Genomic DNA, 19,453 nt, shown 5'->3' with positions numbered 1-19,453 from the left:
TCAAAAAAAAAAAAAACATCTCTAGCTGTTGCCTTGTTGGTATGGATGGCTGGTCCACCAGTCAGTGGAAGTAGTTTTCTTCCGTTACGGAACTGGCAACCCAACCGTAGTGTGATGGTGTGCATTCCTCCTTCCCCTGGCCGCGGCTTGGCTTCGGGTCTCCTCATCGAGTCCAACTCGAAAGGCTCCACTGCTCCAGGCGCTTCGCTCCACCAGCTGACGACATGGCCTCGCCGGCGAGCGGCGATTCCGATCAGGTCTGTCGCCTCCTCCTCCTTCCCACTACTCCTCTCGCCGCCCAGTCTCCAATCCGTTCGGTCGCACATGCCCATACGATGCCAACGGCTGCCTCCGGAAAGCTCGCTCCCGCCACCGCGACTCCGCCTTCCTATCTCAGATCGAGCAAAACAGAGTAAGCTTGACCTGGGGGAGACACACACACACAGACGCAGACGGCACCGTCCAGTCGGTGGATCCACGGGGTGGTGCGGTGAGGGCCGAAGAAACGCGGATGGGGAGGCGCGAGCAGGGAGGAGCCCCGGCGCTGGGAGGCGGGGGAGGCGCGGCCGCCGGGGCTAGGCACGGGGTGGGAGCGGGGAGCGACATGAGGCCGTGCGGGATAAAGGAAGTAGAAACGGGTTCGAGCAGTTGCGGCTCGCCGGGACAAAGGAAGACCATCCGTTTGCCCGGCGGGCACTGTGCTGGGCGGTGGGCTGTGGCCACGGTGATGGGGCACTGAGCGGCTGGGTGAAGAAGAGTGAGGTGGGGAAGGAGTCGCTGGACTACCTGCTGCTATGGGGATGAATCAGAGAGATTAGAGGAGAGAAATTGAGAGCATGATTGTTTGATGCCAAAAATTGGTATGCCAACATATGGCATTTAGTTGGTTATCAAATTTATTTGCCAACCTCACAAGAAGTTGCCAATTTTTGGCAACTTTTGATATGGCCAATTGTTAGCTTGCCAAGTATTGGCAATGCCAAATCTTGGCATCAAATCAATTAGCCTCTGAGAGAGACTTAGACGATGCTGCTGCTATGTGTATGCGGCTGAGAAATCAGAGGGACTAGAAGATAAATTTTTGTGGTCTGCTGCTGCTATATCTATTGACGGGCTGCTGCTGCTAATGCATATTATTAGCATATACAGAGAGAGACGCTTGATGCTGCTATTTTCATTAATGTGCTGCTGCTGCTATGTCTCTAAATCATTTGAATTATGAATTATATGTTGTATGGATGCTTGGCTGTATTAACAAAATAATTGCTTGAATTATGTAGAAAATGATACATGTGGTATGGCCATATGAGAAAACCAGCTGTTCGAACTATAAAGGTTTAAAATGGTAGTTATAGCCTTATAGGAGATGATTTAGGGGAGCTTCTGAAGTTTTAGGGGAGCTTCTGAAGTTTAATAAAATTTTAGGGGAGTTCCCGGTTACAAAATATACGGGGAGAAATTTTAGGGAAACTGCTGTACTTGCTCTTACTGCTGCCACTCCATTCCATTGCATGCAGGTCATCTCGCTTTACTCGTCTGTGCCCGGTCGGGTAACTTAGCTTCAGTTCAAATGTTAGATTAGGCTAACCATGGTCGTTTGTTGTAGCTGCAGTCTGGCGGATTCCTATCGGAGTGGGTTTTCCCCTTTCGCTTGACTAATGTCTAGTGTGTAGATATAACCAGAGAAATGGCTCGTTAGATAGATTGATGACAGATCTTGCGGGGAAGACTATAATAAATTGCCCGAATTTAATAATAGCGCTACTTTTTAGTTTTGACTATTTTGGTGTTCCTGGTATGTATTTAAGTAAAAAAAATCAAGAGATGTTGTTTTTCTTGTCTAGTGAATGCTTGGTCAGAATTGAGAGTGCAAACTGCACCTTATTTCATTATCACCAAATAGCAACCATGAGTTGGTTTGGCTCTGTTTTTGTATCATCCTTCAGGGTGTATGGTTCTAGAATTCTCAATATAGGTTTCAAATGTTTTTGCGGCCAAACTATGCTGTGTTGTTCTTTATAATAATTAATCCTATTGTCAGATGTATACCCTTCTTTCGGATCTATATCCTTTTCCTTATAAGTCTCATCTGTAAGTTCCTCCGATTCAATTCTCCAGAAAATAACGAGCCTTTTCTTTGCCCTCCTTTTCCAGGTACTGGTGGAAGCAAATGGCTCTACACGGACATTGGTTTTGAATAGGCCAAAGCAGTTAAATGCTCTCTCCTCTGCAATGGTATGTCTGCAAGAGAGATTCAAGAAGAGTTCTACTAGTACTGGATCATACGGCAGTAGTAGCCACAACTGCTTTCAGTATGGCTGAGGACAGATCTTTTGGTTTCATCTTCCAGGTTACAGGACTTCTGAAATGTTTCACTTCTTATGAGGAAGAAAACACAGTTAAACTGTTGATTGTCAAGGTAATAAATATTAAATAGCACTGCATGCTTTTTGTCGTTTAATATTTGACTGACTTCTTAAGTATAGCCTATGTGTGTCAATTGATAGCACTGCATGCCTTTTGTAGTCTAATATTTGACCGACTGCTTAAGTATAGCCTGTGTGTGTCTTGTTTTCTGGTCCTGTAATCTGGGTCACCCTTCGAATATTTGGATGCTGTGTATTAACACGTAACTGGAAATAGAAATTACTGAGCAACAAAGCAGTAACCGTGGACATCAGTTACCCAATCAATGTTCCCGAAATCGTGCAGTAACGTTTTCTGTACTTAGTCTGGTTTGGAGCATATTCCTCCTTGCTGTTTTTAATTGCTTGATTTTAGGGAAAACACAATTATGGTGTTCCGTGATATTTGTTGCTGAGCATCGCACTCGTTTTTTGTCATTCGTACTCGCTGATTTGAAGTGTATGAATTATTGGCTTGTTGTAACAATTTCACATTTAATATTCTGGGCGTTCTTTATTTTTCTCTTGCTATTGTTGTTTGACCTCATTTTGTTTTTCATTTCATGCTATCATTATGTTAGTTCTCTTAGATTGGTATAGTTGTCTGTATGTTCCTTCCTACTTTAACTTACCCTGTAACCCATGTCTGTCATTGGATTCAATCCTCATTTCTTCTCAGGGAAAAGGAAGGGCATTTTGTGCTGGAGGTGATGTTGCTGAAGTTGCCCAATCTATAAATAATGGTACTAATTACTTAAGGTGTCAATGATATTAATTACCTAAAGCTGATTGCTTCAGCATGTTTTTCCTTTGACTTCTGTCATCTTTATTTGTCCAACTCGACTTCAGACATTAGCATTTAGCCTTTATATTTATCATTACTGAAGGCATTTTATTAACTTCATTGTATGTTCTCTGAAATCAGATACCTGGAAATATGGTGCTGATTTTTTCCATACTGAATTTTTGTTAAACTATATCATTGCAACTTATAGCAAACCACAGGTGAGCCGCATCCTTTGAAATTCATTCTCCATATAATTGTTTTGTCGTTGTTGCGCACTACTAAATGCTACATCATTCAATTGTAGGTTTCTCTACTTACTGGAATTGTCATGGGTGGAGGTGCTGGTGTTTCTATACATGGAAGGTTTCGGGTTGCCACAGAGAACACGGTATATTCTATGAAGCATACTCAAATGGCCTTTTGCTTCCTGTGTTGCTTATATAGCTATATAATTTAATTGGGGTTGTAGTTGGGGTGCACAGAATGTTTATTTATCATGAGGTAGCTTAAGATCTGTTTGTTTGGGGTTCTCACGCACACTATCCAGTTTTTAACTGTCCAATGATTGCATGTTATCTTATTTAAGTCACTCTTTAAAAAATTTATGAAGTACTTTATGCATTCACACTCATATGCTATACTGTTTACTAGTGCTGGTATTGCACCATGATGATGTCAGAAATTTAGTTATAGAGATTATACTCCATGTTGGCCCAAAGTAAGTACTTAATCAGAATAATTAATTCATGACCAAGTGCTTCCCATAATGTGTACTTTTTTTCAGCCAACCAATAACACTCTTATGGATATTTACATCAGAACTTATTAGGTCTGGCAGCTAGGTCAACTTGCCATTTATGTGGGCTCTGTCTATGCTAGTAGTTCTTATACATAGTTGGGGTATGTGGTAGATTGATGCCCTTTTATAGATAACCAGTATGCTTGCATGTAGCAAAATTTTGTGTTCATCTATTTTGAATTTCTATGCAGGTTTTTGCAATGCCAGAAACAGCACTGGGACTCTTTCCAGATATAGGGGCTTCTTATTTTCTTTCTAGACTACCTGGGTTCTATGGTGACCTTTTTTTTCTCCCACCTTCGTTATTCAAATGAATTTCACACATAACAATGCCAGTTTGCTCTGCACTAACCATATGTTTATGTACTGTTGTATTGATTTTTCTTTACCTTGCTGAGTAATTTCGGTAGGTTGCCCTTAAGCTAACTCTGTTGAGAGATTTAGGATATTATGACATCCATGGACAGTTATGCATCCCTGGACACTCCCTTAACAATTTTGATGTGAATCATGTGCTTATTTGATTGTGATCAATGGTGTTCCTTATGAATTACCTTGTCGAATTATGAAAAAAAACATGCTTGAGGTGGCAATGGGAGCATTATCACTTCATCATGGAAGTTTTGAAAAATTAATCAGTTTATCTTGTAAAAAAATAAATTTAAATGTTCATGTGCATGGTTGTGGAAATATATGTAGCCAAAGTTTTGAATGTCTATTTAATTTCATGGTAGGGATCGGTTGTCAGATAATTGATTGCAGAACTATCTTGAGAGGTTGTTTTTGACTAAATCGTCAGTGACGTCTTTCTTCAGGAGAGTATGTTGGCCTTACTGGTGCAAGGTTGGATGGTGCAGAAATGCTTGCATGTGGCCTGGCAACTCATTTTGTCCCTTTGAACGTAGGTTTGCTGATGATTTAAGTTTGATGCTCAATGCATATCAATGTGATTGTTACTTACGTCCTTGGAAACTTGAGCAATGCAACGTGCATGCTTTGCTAACCTTGTTGATCTAACATCTGCAAGTTCTTGTCAGTTGACCTACATCTAGTACGTTATGTGTGTGTCAGCATTGCTCTATAATTCCTAGTATATTTTTTCAGAGGATGTCACTGCTTGAAGAATCACTTAAAAAGGTGGACACTTCTGATCCATTTGCTATATGTGGAATTATTGATCAATTTTCACAACAGCCATCTGTGAAAGGAAGTAGTGCTATGAATAGGTAAGAAGGCGATTGTGTTGACATTATCCCTTTCATGCATGTGGAGTTTACATTGATGTGTATGTGTATGTGTAGTTTATACTATTCATGAAAAAAAAGATAAGTTGTTCTACTCCTGCGCTGTCCCTTACATGCACGAGATATCCTTGAGACCTTGACATCTTTGATGCTAACATGTCATGAAAATTCTCACACAAAATTACTTCGAGCTTTACTAGCTATACGTAATCTGTTGGCTTGCCTGTCCATGATATTTATTAACATTCTGATCCAATTGATGTAAAGACGGCAAAGCATGAATAACCTGGATCGATCATTTAAACTTGCTGTTGTCATTGTGTTCTAATTTGGTCCTAAGGCCCATGTTAGATACTGGCTGAAGTCTGTGTTTGCATGTAATTAAGGCCATCTACTTTAAGAAATGCTTCTGGTTTCTCGGATAGCTGTTTTTACTATGAGCTGCATGATCCATTGATGCTTCGATCAATTATGTCCTGATTCCTCTGTGTTACTTCCCTTTTTTCTTTTTTGCTCCAAGGATGGAAATCATCAACAGATGCTTCTCCAAAAGAACAGTCGAAGAAATCATATCCGCTCTTGTGAGTCTTGATGGAGTTAATTGTAACTTTCTATGGGCCTATGTGTTTTGTCCAGCTAAATTTGGTATCTATCATGTCAGGAACAAGAAGCTCCAAGTATGGCCGATAAATTGGTTACTGCTGCAATCCACTCATTGCGGAAGGCTTCTCCTACTAGTCTGAAAATCTCTCTCGCATCGGTATCTGTCAAACACTTCCAGAACATTATACTTGTAATGTCGTCAGTTGTCTAATCGTTTTGGCGTGCTATGTTATTGGTTAGTAGTTAATGACTTAATGTTTGGTTAGACCCATTGACCCTTGATATGGTTTCGTATACTGAATATGTCTATTATTGTTAGGACTATCGAGGTAGTTGTGGTGGGTAGGAGGCTGGGGACCTAGACTGTTGGACCCTTGAGTCTCAAACAATGCACAATATATCAACCCCATAACTATTTTAATCTTGTTGACCAATTATGAGCGAGTTTCAAAAACCTTGGAGTTGTTGGTGTGGGGTCGCAACATATGTGTAGTATTTAGTTCTCTGCACAACTGTGTGTATATAGCAACTAGATGGCAGATAATTCAAAAGCACAGTGGGTTGCACTGGAAACCATGCATGTCGCACTTCCAATTTTTTTTAAAAAAACATTAATGTAGGTTATGCGCTGTCTTATGCTCAGATTTTTTCATCCAATGCATGCACTTCCAATTTTTTTTAAAAGATTACTATTTATACCCACTACAAAAGAAATTCAAGATATAAGTGAATAGTATTCGATACTAGTCACTCGTCTTTTTTTGTACATGAGACACAAAGGGTCATATTATTGTGAAGTTTTGCAGGTTCATGAGACATAAATGGGCATATTCTTTTGAAAGTTTTGCAGGTGAACGAGATACAGCATAAGCATGACCTTCATCCAAGATTTTTTTACATTTTCCTTAAAAAAACTTGGAAGGTGCTGTATGCAGTATGGGTTGCGCACAGAAATCTGCTTTTGTAGATGTGTCACTTCTTTTGAACTACACTTTCCACCAAAATTTGTTCTTGTAGTTATGATGCCGTGTGTGAAACTCTAGCTTACCCTTGAGGCCTTGTTCGATTAATCCTCTTGCCAAGAGGATTGGAGAGGATTAGAGGGGGTGGCGGTGGATTTTGACTTGCAGGGATTTAATCCTCAATCCCCATCAAACCGAACAAGCCCTAAGTGGGTCCAGTCTTATCCCTCTTTTCATCTCCTCTCACAGCTACCCCAACTCCACTTCCTTGTCTCCGCTTGCATTCTTTCCTGATAAAACTCCTGCCAACTTATTGACAGCAACCATAAGCTGGTGCCAGTTTCTCAGGTCATATCTGGATGGACTGTTTTGGATATTTCCATCCACATGAACTTTCTCAACCTCACGATGTTAAATATTAATGTGACTTGGTAGAAGTTGAATCAAAGAGTGTTACGGGGTCTCACTGTGAGTCGGTGACAATCATCTTCTAGCCTGTTTCAGTTAGATAATCTGATATCTCTGGGCATAAAGTTTGTCTTGGATCTGTACATGGTGGAAGTTTCAACCTTGTCACGAGCAGAATCAGGGTGTCAACTGTCAAAGCACCAGCTATCAGCATCATTACATATTAAAATGAGCAGCTTTGGCACACAGAGAAGTAATTGGGTTTGCACAAAACACCAGCACCAAAAGTCTTGGTTAACATAAGTAATTGGGTTTGCACAAAACACCAGCACCAAAAGTCTTGGTTAACATAAGAATTCACGAGTTAGGAAGAACTTTTTTTTGGTTTTCATCAATGCATGAAGCAAGTTTTACGTCTTGTCATGCGGATGTTAAACTAAGATATGCCATGCATGTCCCGTTGTATGATGGTTCTTACTTTATCCCTTTGACTATGGTTTCAGATAAGAGAAGGGAGGCTGCAAACTGTTGGTGAGTGCTTGCGCCGAGAATATAGAATGGTTTGCCATGTGATGCGCGGTGACTTCAGCAGAGACTTCTTTGAGGTAATGTCAGCATCTTCAGCAGTGGTCCTGTTTATTCGCAATCAATATATCTAAAATCTGATTGCTATCGCAGGGATGCAGGGCGATACTTGTAGATAAAGATCGAAACCCAAAGGTCATATCACTTCATATTTATAATGGACTTCAGAAAATGCATTAGACATTTTCTTTCTATGGAGTACCCTCTGAATTGAATTGTATTGTATTGTGTTGGTACATCTGTTGATTGCAGTGGATGCCGCCAACTCTGGATAAAGTGCATGACGGGGTAGTTGCAAAATATTTCTCCAAGGTCGACGATCCACAGTGGGAAGATTTGAACCTGCCAACTAGACCTTCCCATGGAAGAAGAATTGTTCCCAAGCTCTGATGGAAGTCTCAGGCTGGTCATAGTGAGGAGTAACTTATATTAGTGTCATGCATATAATACTAGCCTAAGTTACTACCTTCATAGTGCAAAATAACATAGTAGTAGTGTCATGGAGGACTTTATTAATTAGTTTGTAGACTCATCTTGTCTTGAAAAGCGCTATGTTACAGTAACATATTATGTTACCACTTCTCATTAACTACATGCCACATAAGCAAAAAAATCTCGAAGTGTGCTATGTTACTTGCTAAGTTACTCCCACTATGACTAGCCTCATGCGGAGGATTCAGATGAAGCCTCGACGGGTGCTCGTGAGTAAAACATATATGTCTTGAAAGAATCCATAGACATAACTGATGGAATAAATTGGAAGTACATCTTGTAGATAACTGTTATTACTACACAAAATTCTTTATCAGTTATACTGCTATAATACTAGAAGGAAGTTGTAAGTGTTAGTGATGTAATCCTGGCTGCGGTTGCTCTCCAAAGCTGAAGCTTATGTTACAGGCTACCGACTTTCACGGTGCAATGGAAGCATATCTGTACGGTCCGTTGGTCCCCTGACGGCGGCCCATTGGCGGCATGGTCCCTCCACAGATTCAACAACTTCTATAGTTTAATAAAATTTTAAACACAAGAATAATGGCTTACGCACTTGTATACCTAACCCCTCTTCCATTGTCCAGCTCACCGAGTCAATATAAAATAAGACCCTCGTGCCTTTCTTTACGAATCTTTGTGTAGAAAAAATAGCAGTTCACATGTCTTTTTTTGTTGTTGCTAATAGCAGTTCACATGTCTTGGTCGGACAACTGGTTATATACGACTAAAAAATGTAACTGGTTACTACTAAAATCTAACGGCTTCAACTGCTGAAGAGAAATCAAATACTCCTCCATCCGAAATTACTTGTCATCAAAATAGATGAAAATGGATATATCTAAAATTAAAATACATCTAGATACATCCATTTTAATGACAAGTATTTTCGGATGGAGAGAGTAGCTATCCAGCAAAACCAAAACAGAAATCAAATAGCTGAGGCACACCGTCCGTCGCTTTCCTCGCTTGCAACCACTCCTTTTTTCTTCTTCTCAGTATCTATCCAACAGATAATACAAATGAACTGAGCGATGGATTTACTGCCTTCTTTTTTAATACTTGCACTGTACTTCTCCATCTCTATATCTTATGATCCGGTCAAGATCTCTCTCTCCCCCCCTTTGTGTGTCGTGCGTGCATGCGCCGACACCTCATGAATGATTCCTTTTTATCTTTCTCTGCCTTTACAGTTGGTCACAGCGATTCACTTTGACTAAAATTTGTTCTTCTGTGCATTTTGTCCTGTTCTGCTCATATTGGGCTGTCTAGGCCTACAAAGGCCTGGCCTTGGACTAAAAAGCCCAACCCCGTAGCCTCCACATCCACAGTTTCTAATTTTTTTTTTCTTTCTAAATGGAACATTCCCCTAGAAAGAGGAACACCATTCGGGATTTCTAACGTAAGGTTAAAATTGGTATTATTTGCAAAATTAAATTAATTTATACTCCCTCTGTCCCATAATATAAGAACATTTTTGGCACTACACTAGTGTCAAAAACGTTCATATATTATGAGAGGGAGGGAGTATATACGAAGGCCTCTTATAGCTAATCAATGAATCTAACAGTCAACCATGAGCATGAAAGGAATTGAACGGAGCACAAGCACGCGTGCAAGCATTGCATTGCACGCGCCGATCGAACTGAATTAAATCCATTCCAGGCCCGGCACTTGATTTAGTAGCTAATCTCCGCACCGAATTTTTTCCCGATCGATCCCTCCCTTTCAGCGTATGGCCCTTCCCTTTAACTAATTCTCTTGCCATTCCGCATGGGTCACCGTCCTTTCTTAATTGCCTACAAGGAGCACGCACTGTAGAAGTTACAATGCATACAGAAAATGTGATGTGGCCCTTGCAAAAAAAGAAAAGAAAAGAAAATGTGATGTGGCTCCGCTGTGTATATGAAGAATGTGATATCCACGTAGTACGTAGAATGTGTTTCACGGCACTGCGCGTGGTAGCTACTGCTACCGGCTCAATCTAGTTAACTGGAGATGATGTCCCGGATGATGTAACGGGGTCTGTAGCGCGAAAATATTTTTTATAAAACCACGGACGATAGACGTGACGTATCTGAGTAAATTAAAATAAAAACCACCACATGTGAGGCTAGAGTTGCCTATTACCATCACTATTGAGGAAATTTTAAGAACAACCATCAATTTTCCGACAACGCGGGCACAACTATCGGGTCGATAAGACTACCTATTGCAGTTGACTCCTTCCCTAAGAAAAGTCTAGGGTTTCTTTGTCTCCCGCCGACGCCGCTGCAGATTCACCTCGTCTCCGGTGGTCCTAGGGCCATGGCATTGCGGTGGATCCTGGTCCTTGCCGGTGGGAGGGCTCTATTTTTAGATGTTCCTTCGAGTTTTGTTAGGTTTTGTGTCCTACTCATGAAGACAAGACGGCGGCGGCTCCTTGAAGATGGAATAAAGTTCTCCCCGCCTAGCCCCGTCTTGGTGGTGTGTCTAGTATTGTCGGTGCACGTGTAGAGGTGTGTCTCCGGCGGATCTATCATTGGTGGATTTGCTCAGATCTGGTCGTAGGTCATCTACGTTTATGTGTCTTCAATTTGGATCCTTCTGATCTACGTTACTCTTCATCGGCAGCAATTGTTGTTTTGCTGCGCTGGTCTGTTGGTCTATGGGACCTTAGCACGACGATTTCCCGACTGTCTACTGCAACAAGTTTTGCCCGGCTCCGGTGAGGGAGGGGCAATGACGAAGGCGTGCCTTCGCCTCGCTTCAGAGCTCGTAGTCGTCGCTAGATGGTCTACGGATTTGGTTGTAATTTTTATTATTTCCGGTGTTCGTTGTAGTGTCATGATCGAACATGAATAGATTGAAAGTTTTCTCGCAAGAAAATACTATCGAGTCGATAGGAGACATGCGGGAGATGACAGCTAGCCCTCGCGGTTAACCCTCACCCACCTAAAACGATTCACCCCACCCCCCCTCTCTCTCTATCTATCTATCTATCTCTATCTACCTCTCTCTCTCTCTCTCTCTCCCGCCATCATCATCGTCGTTGCATTTCCGCCATGGTTTCCAAGGGTGGGACAAAATCGTCTGAAGATGGCAGCTCGTTTTGCAGAAATGTGGATATTTGATTTCTAAATTCTCGGGTTAGTGTTAGTTAACCGTAGATGATGTCCCGGATGATGTAACATGGTCTGTAGCATGAAAATATTTCTTATAAAACCACGAAATGGTAGACGTGACGTATCTGAATAAATTAAAATAAAATTCACCACATCTGAGGCTAGAGTTGCAGATTACCATCACTATTGAGGGAATTTTAAGAACAAACGCCAGTTTTGAGGCCGTTGTGTAACAAATTGCACCATCGCCAACCAAATTTTAAACCATTTTCCGACAACACGGGCACAACTATCGGGTTGATAAGACTACCTAGTGCGGTTGACTCCTTCCCTAAGAAAAGTCTAGGGTTTGTTTTGTCTCCCGTCGGTGCCGCTGCCGATTCTCCTCGTCTCCGGCGGCCTTAGAGCCATGGCGTCGCGGTGGATCTCGGTCCTTGCCGGCGGGAGGGCTCTGTTTTTAGATGTTCCTTCGAGTTTTGTTAGGTTTTGTGTCCTGCTCAGGAACACGAGATGATAGCGGCTCCCTGACGATGGAATAAAGTTCTCCCCGCCTAACCCCTGTCCTGGTGGTGTGTCTAGCATCGTTGGTGCGCGTGTGGAGCTGTGTCTCCGGCGGATCTATCATTGGTGGATTACCTCAGATCTGGTTGTAGTTCGTCTACGTTTATGTGTCTTCAAGTTGGATCCTTCCGATCTACGTTACTCTTCAACTGCGGAGGTTGCTATTCTGCTGCGCTGGTTCTATGGGACCTTAGCATGATGACTTCCCGACTGTCTACTACAACAAGTTTTGTCCAGCTCCGGCGAGTGAGGGGCGGTGATTGCGGCGCGCCTTCGGCTCGCTTCAGTGCTTGTAGTCGTTGCTAGGTGGTCTACGAATCAGGATGTAATTTTTATTATTTCTGGTGTTCGTTGTACTGCCATGATCGAAGATGAATAGATTGGAAGTTTTCTCGCAAAAAAACTATCGGGTCGATAAAAGACGTGGGGTGATACGTCTCCAACGTATCTATAATTTTTGATTATTCCATGCTATTATAGTATCAATCTTGGATGTTTTATATGCAATTACAAGCAAATACATATCATTTTTTGGGACTAACCTATTAACTTAGTGCCCAATGCCAGTTGCTGTTTTTTTGCTTCTTCTTAATTTTCCAGAATATCAATACCAAACGAAGTCCAAATGTCATGAAACTTTTTGGAGATTTTTTTCTGGAGAAAAGAGACACTAGAAGCTTCGGGAGGAAGTCAAGAGGCAAAGGAGGTGGCCACAAACCACCAGGGCGCACCCAGGGGGTAGGCGTGCCTTGGTGCCTCGTGGGCTCACCATTGCTCTGTTTGACCTAATTTCGCCTCTATAAATTCTCTAAAATCAGGAAACCAACAAAGAGCCAGCCAAAACCCTATTTCCACCGCCACAAGTTACTGTTCTCGAGAGATCCCATCTGAGGCCTTTTTTGGCACTATGCCGAAGGGGGATTCAACCACGGAGGAGCTCTACATCAACCTTGCTGCCCTTCCGATGATGTGTGAGTAGTTTACCACAGATCTACGAGTCCATAGCTAGTAGGTAGATGGTTTCTTCTCTCTCTTTGATCTTCAGTACAATGTTCTCCTCGATGTTCTTGGATATCTATTCGGTGTAATCAATTTTTGCGGTGTGTCTGTTGGCACTGGTACAACGGGCTGCTATACAAACGATTTTAACCCCTTTCTGCAGAGGCATTTTGAACCGTCGGCTAGTGAGTGTGGGCGATAGGGGGTCCTTCCCACACGACCCAGAAACTGTCGGGGATAGGCCCTCCGGTCACACACGCTTGGCAAAATGAGCTCGTGTGCGACGGGCGAGCGATCAAATACGATTATACATGCCCAATCAGTTCCGGTCGTAAGTACATCACACACAGTCAGTCCCAGACAAACGTTTCCGTTCGTATATACATTCCACACAGTCAATCCAAGTAATACGTTTCCGTTCGTATGTACATCCACACAGTCAATCCAAGAAGTATGTTTCCGTTCGTATGTAACATCCCACACAGTCAATCCAGGGAAACATTTCCATTCACACGTACATCACACACAATTTTCCCCATTAAATCGTTTGTGATAGCGCTGCCATTGCAGACGATATTAACATTTTTTCGTTTGTGTTATTGAATGCATCACACACGGTGTGTAGAAGAAACTCTGTGGCATAGGCTGTCCATCACACACACTTTTATGTGAAAACGTTTGCGCAAGGTGGCCTAACGCAAATAGTTTTCAAGAGGAAGTCATGTGTGATTGTTCATGGACCCAACATGTTTTCTTCCTAAAAACTATGTGCGTTGTCTGAGGTCATCACCCACGGTGTTTTCTCAATAACCGTTTGCAATAGAAAAAACCCAATTAGCATGCTGATTAGCCTTTTATTAATAATCCATTTATTAATCAAATTTACATTTCATATTAAGCACACAATATATTTCATTTTCATATTAAGGAAGCATGATTTCATAATTGAAATACATCATATTACAACATCATATAACTCAGCACTCAGTTACACCATATAGGCATATAGCTAGCTACACCATTACACAACTGCACCAGCACCAAGTTTCACATGCAACATCTATAACCTTTCGAAATTACCATCATAGACTGTACATAGACAGATGAATCTCATATGGAAAACTGCTGAAGCGGAAGGCGAATATTGAGCCTTCATTGATGTTGAAGGTCTTTGCAACTTTAGGCCAGTGCCTGTGGATGATTGACCATCCATCCTTCGTCCTCTTCAGGAAGACTTCAATATTGTATCATGGGTGTTGTATGAATACCTTCCTCGCCTCCTGACCATACAAGTGGTTTGAGAGGTAATCATCAGTGAACTGCTTTGAAAAGGCCTGGAAACAAGGATATGCATAAATATCTTCTCTAGATTTGAAATGGCGCAAAGGAATGAAAAGACAAGGTATAATAGTTAGTACCATCCTACAGTGAACTGATGTCTTCTTCATTGTGCAGACAAAGATCTTGTTGTTTTTTGTCACTAGTTTCTTTATCCTAACAATCTTTCTGAGTTTCTTGATTTGACTGATATTCATGGACAACTCATTTCCCCATATGCAAAATGGGTCGAACAGTGGGTCAAAACCTCTGATAGCAGGACCTACATGTGCAAGAACAAATTGTTAAAAACCTAAATATTAGAATGGTTCCTGCAATTGCACAAAATGTACTATTAGACAAAGGACCAAGCATGTGCAAACCTCAGTTGTAAAACTCAGTGCTTCCCATTATTTCCTTGGAACACATATGAGGTAGTTAGTGATCAGGTGAAGTGAGGGTTGGCATGCTATCAGTAAAATATGTTGATGAAAAATAAACACATTGCAGATTCACCAGATTAATTCGAGCCACATGAAAAAGCCATTTATCCAAACCAAGCATGACTAAGAACTAGGAACTATAGCAATTGTATATGTTTCTCATGTATGAAGTGCAACCAAATTTGATTTATTCCTCACATGCATAACAATACAAAATTGTACCCACAACAATTGGACATCACATTGCAGAATTGAACCAAGCAGTTGACTAAACACCACAACAAATGAACCAAACATTAACTGAGCACCACATTGCACAATATAACATACTCCTAATAGAAGATCATATGGTTAACCAAACCAAGCATGCTTAGCAACTTGGAAATATAGCACCTGTATTTGTTTCTCATGTATTTAGTACATCCAAATTAGATTTATTTCTCACCTGGTAGACAATAAAAAAAATGCACCCACAACAATTGAACATTGCATTGCAGAATTGATCCAAATAGTTAACTAAACACCAGAACAAATGAACCAAATATTAACCGAGCACCACATTGCACAATATATAACATACTAGAAGATCAGACAGTTAACCAAACCAAGCATGCTTGCCAACTTGGAAATATAGAAATTGTATTTGTTTCTCATGTATTTTGTACAGCCAAATCCGATTTATTTCTCACATGGAAGACAATGCAAAATTGCGCCCAGAAGAATTGAACATCACATTGCAGAATTGAACCAAATAGTTAACTGGACATGACAACAAATTAACCAAACAGTTAATAAGTGAGCACCACATTGCATGACATATAGAACATATACACTAGAGGAACATATTGCATGGTAAAAGTACATAGGGCAATTCACTAGAATTTGTTAAGGAAAGGTCGGAGCAGCACATGCAACGAGTAAACTGAGCATGCTTAACTCGCGTAGCTAGCTAATTGAACATAGGTCCTTATAGTGAGCTAATAAGACAAGCTACTCATCATCGTCGGAGATATCGAAGATGACTGGCTCCTTGGACATGGAAGAGGGCGAGGCCCACCACATCGTGGGTGCCCTCCTCGTAGTGGTGAGTTGCCTGAGCCACTCCGGGCACCAATCCGTTGGCCCTCGAGTTGAGGAAAGCACGGGCATGCTGAGAAAACACCCTGTAATCTTCGTCGAAGGCACCAACGGTGGCCTTGAGAAAATGCCACGAACTATCGTTTAAAGCAGCCAACCACATTGCAATGTCAGCACGTGATGACCCACAAGTGTATGTGGTCAATTGTAGCTGTTTTCGATAAGTAAGAGTGTCGAACCCAACGAGGAGCTGAAGGAAATGACAAGTGGTTTTCAGCAAGATAATGTCTGCAAGTGCTAACATTGTAAGTAGCGGAGTAGTTTGGTAGCAAGATAATTTGTAACGAGCAAGTAACAATAATAGTTACAAAAGTGCAGCAAGGTATCCCAATCCTTTTGAGGCAAAGGACAGGCCAAAATAGTTTCTTATGATAAGCAAAGTGTTCTTGAGGGTACACGGGGATTTCATCTAGTCACTTTCATCATGTTGGCTTAATTCGTGTTCGGTACTTTGATAATTTGATATGTGGGTGGACCGGTGCTTGGGTGCTATTCTTACTTGAACAAACCTCCTACTTATGATTAACCCTCTCGCAAGCATCCACAACTACGAGAAAAGTATTAAGAATAAATTCTAACCATAGCATTAAACTTTTGGATCCAATCGGTCCCTTACGGAATAGCGCATAAACTGGGGTTTAAGCTTCTGTCACTCTCGCAACCCACCATCTAATAACTACTCCACAATGCATTACCTTAGGCCCAAATATGGTGAAGTGTCATGTAGTCGACGTTCACATGACACCACTAAGAGAATGGTAACATACATACCATCAAAATATCGAACACATATCAAGTTCACATGATTACTTGCAACATGATTTCTCCCGTGACCTCAAGAATGAAAGTAACTACTCACAAATGATAAACATGCTAAAGATCAGAGGGGTATTGAATAGCATAATGGATCTGAACATATAATCTTCCACCAAATAAACCATATAGTAATCAACTACAAGATGTAATCAACACTACTAGTCACCCATGGGCACCAATCTATAGTTTTGATACAAAGATTGAACGCAAGAGATGAACTAGGGTTTGATAGGAGTTGGTGATGTGAATATGTTGATGAAGACAACCCTCCCCAAGATGGAAGAATTGTTAGTGATGATGATGACGATGATTTCCTCCTTCGGGAGGGAAGTTCCCCCGGCGGAATCGCTTCGCTGGAGGGAAAAAGTGCTCCTGCCCAAGTTCCACCTCGAGGCAGCGACACTTCGTCTTGAATGTCCTCCCCTTATTTTTTCTCGGTCAAAATTACTTATATACCAAAAGATGGGCATCGGAGGTGGGCCGAGGAGGGCAACACCCACCAGGGCGCGCCTGGGCCTCCTGGCGCGCCCAGGTGGGTTGTGCCCACCTGGTGTCCCTCCTCTGGTACTTATTTGCTCCAATATTCCTCAAATATTCCATAAAAATCCCTAGGGAGTTTCAGCTCATTTGGAGTTGTGCAGAATAGGTAGCTTGACGTAGCTTTTTCAGGTCCAGATTTCCAGCTGCCAGAATTCTCCCCTTGGTGCATACCTTGCATATTATGAGATAAAAGGCATTAGAATTACTCCAAAAAGCATTATTATACAATAAAACAACATAAATAACAGTAGGAAAACATCATGCAAAATGGACGTATGAACTCCTCCAAGCTTAGACCTCGCTTGTCCTCAAGCAAAACCAAAATCAAAAAACATGTCCACATGCTTTGAGAGAGAGGTGTCGATAAAAACAAAAATACCGACATAGCAGCATCATGTGACTTATTATAACAGCAACAAACTTCAATACAAAACTTTTATTATAGAACTTTTATCATAGATTTCTCATGAACAAGTGACAATTCATTACAACACTGAAGTATAAAGCATAAACTCTATTACAAACTAACAAACTATGTTCTCAGTCAACTTTGCAACTACAATTCATCATCTTTTCAGGAAGGGTCGCGTATCGAAGCCTTTAGGCAAGTCCACATACTCAACCATCATTTAGTCTTCTATGATTGCTAACACTCACCGCGTACACATGAGCAAAACGTTTCAACCGGACACAAAGAAAGATAGGGGCTTATAGTTTCGCTTCCCAACACACTCACCTCAAGGGCGATGTCAACAATAATAACTCATGCTACCCATATTCAACTGGACATATGTGCCTAGATCTTTCCTCACCACATGATGCTTGCCAAAGGAGAAAAATAAAAGGAATAGAGAGAAAAACTTTGACTCTTGCATAAAAGTAAATACATGAAAGTAAAAGATAGGCCCTTCGCTGAGGGAAGCAGAGGTTGCCATGCGCTTTTTGTTTGTATGCTCAACCCCTTAGTGCAAGAGAACATCACATTATATTGCCCCTTGTGATGGCAACCTTTATTATGCAGTCTTTCACTTTTATTCTTCACCATCACAAGTTCGTACAACGCTCATCCCTTACACTAAATGATCTCACATTTTTATAAGCAATTTTTATTGCCCTTTTTGCACCGATGACATCTCACTTGAAGGATCTTACTCAATCCATAGGTAGGTATGGTGGACTCTCAAACAAGATAGGGTTTAAGGGTTTTTGGATGCACAAGTAGTATCTCTACTTAGTGCGGAATTTTTGGCTAGCAAAGATAGGGGCAAGCACCACATGTTGAAGGATCTATGACAATATGACTTCTATGTGAATATGAACAAACATAAATCATTAAGTTGTCTTCCTTGTCCAACGTCAACAATTTTGGCATATAATATTTTGATGGGTGCTCACAATCACAAAAGATTTCCATGATAGTGTATTTATATGTGAATCTTCTCTTCCCTTATTAATTCTTTCATGTGTTTCATCATTGACCAATGCTATGTTTGTCAATCTACAATAAAAATTTCTACTTATACTTTTCCTTATGTAATGTCATCACTTACCATAAGATTAGCATATGATCTTTTTTTTCTTTTTTTTCTTTTCTTTTTATTGCAGCAGGAATGCAAAGAAGGCAAAACTCAAACTAAACTTTATTATATCTCGCACACAATTACAAGGATTGATCACTAAGAAAACTCACAAAAAGAAAGGATCGAACTAAACTTTTATTCATCTAATAGTAAAAGATAACCATTGATCGAACTAAGAAAGTAAAGGCAAAAGATAGTGGAGATTGATACGATACCGGGGCGCCTCCCCCAAGCTTGGCGAAAGCCAAGGGGAGTGCCCATACCCAATACTCAGTTTTCTTTTGGTGGTGATGAAGTAGAAGCAATCCGGTCTTTGAGGATCAAGAGGCTCTCCAATCTTCGGATGACTCTCTGCAGGGAAGCAATGTGCTCCATATGCAACATATTTTCACGATTGAGATACTTATTTTGTATACGGATCGTATTAATGATCCTAAAGGCTGCAATCTCAACGGGGGTAAGATGAGCATAGTAGGGTTCAAGGATATCTTCCTCTTCCTCATCGGCGAGCAAGGCTTGCTCGCCCCTCGGCACTTGATCTCCGAGTGACTCCTTGCTCTTGTCCTCCTTAGCTGCTCCAACGGGGTCTTCTCTCTTCAGCTCAATCTTCATCAACCAAGCATCTTCTTCCATATGATCAGAGGGGGGGGGGAGAAGACATGATGCCTGGC

The 19,453-nt window shown here is 41.3% G+C and overlaps 1 protein-coding gene across 2 annotated transcripts; it reads left to right on the top strand.

The window, feature by feature from the left end:
• Positions 1 to 224: 224 nt before the first annotated feature.
• On the top strand, positions 225 to 8,645 carry LOC119337171 (3-hydroxyisobutyryl-CoA hydrolase 1-like). 2 transcript variants are annotated; one of them, XM_037609304.1, is made up of 15 exons: positions 225 to 257; positions 2,155 to 2,235; positions 2,351 to 2,419; positions 3,085 to 3,148; positions 3,331 to 3,410; positions 3,497 to 3,580; positions 4,183 to 4,267; positions 4,807 to 4,892; positions 5,096 to 5,217; positions 5,756 to 5,816; positions 5,897 to 5,995; positions 7,712 to 7,813; positions 7,887 to 7,928; positions 8,046 to 8,192; positions 8,459 to 8,645. In XM_037609304.1, exons 1-14 carry the CDS (start codon positions 225 to 227, stop codon positions 8,181 to 8,183), a joined length of 1,146 nt encoding a protein of 381 aa, XP_037465201.1. In that variant the 3' UTR covers positions 8,184 to 8,192; positions 8,459 to 8,645. The 2 variants fall into 2 exon arrangements, with proteins under 2 accessions (XP_037465201.1, XP_037465193.1); XM_037609296.1 differs by lacking the exon at positions 8,459 to 8,645 and having other exon boundaries at positions 8,046 to 8,408.
• Positions 8,646 to 19,453: the final 10,808 nt, after the last annotated feature.

The sequence above is a fragment of the Triticum dicoccoides genome, chromosome 1B, assembly GCF_002162155.2.
Source record: "Triticum dicoccoides isolate Atlit2015 ecotype Zavitan chromosome 1B, WEW_v2.0, whole genome shotgun sequence".
NCBI lineage: Eukaryota > Viridiplantae > Streptophyta > Magnoliopsida > Poales > Poaceae > Triticum > Triticum dicoccoides.
This window is presented reverse-complemented; position numbering and strand designations above follow the sequence as displayed.

Excerpts from the sequence above, each read along its gene's own strand:
- LOC119337171 (XM_037609304.1), top strand. The coding sequence starts at position 225 with ATGGCCTCGCCGGCGAGCGGCGATTCCGATCAG. Across the intron at positions 2,420-3,084 it reads TTAAACTGTTGATTGTCAAG|GGAAAAGGAAGGGCATTTTG; the intron begins GTAATAAATATT and ends ATTTCTTCTCAG. Across the intron at positions 5,817-5,896 it reads AAGAAATCATATCCGCTCTT|GAACAAGAAGCTCCAAGTAT; the intron begins GTGAGTCTTGAT and ends CTATCATGTCAG.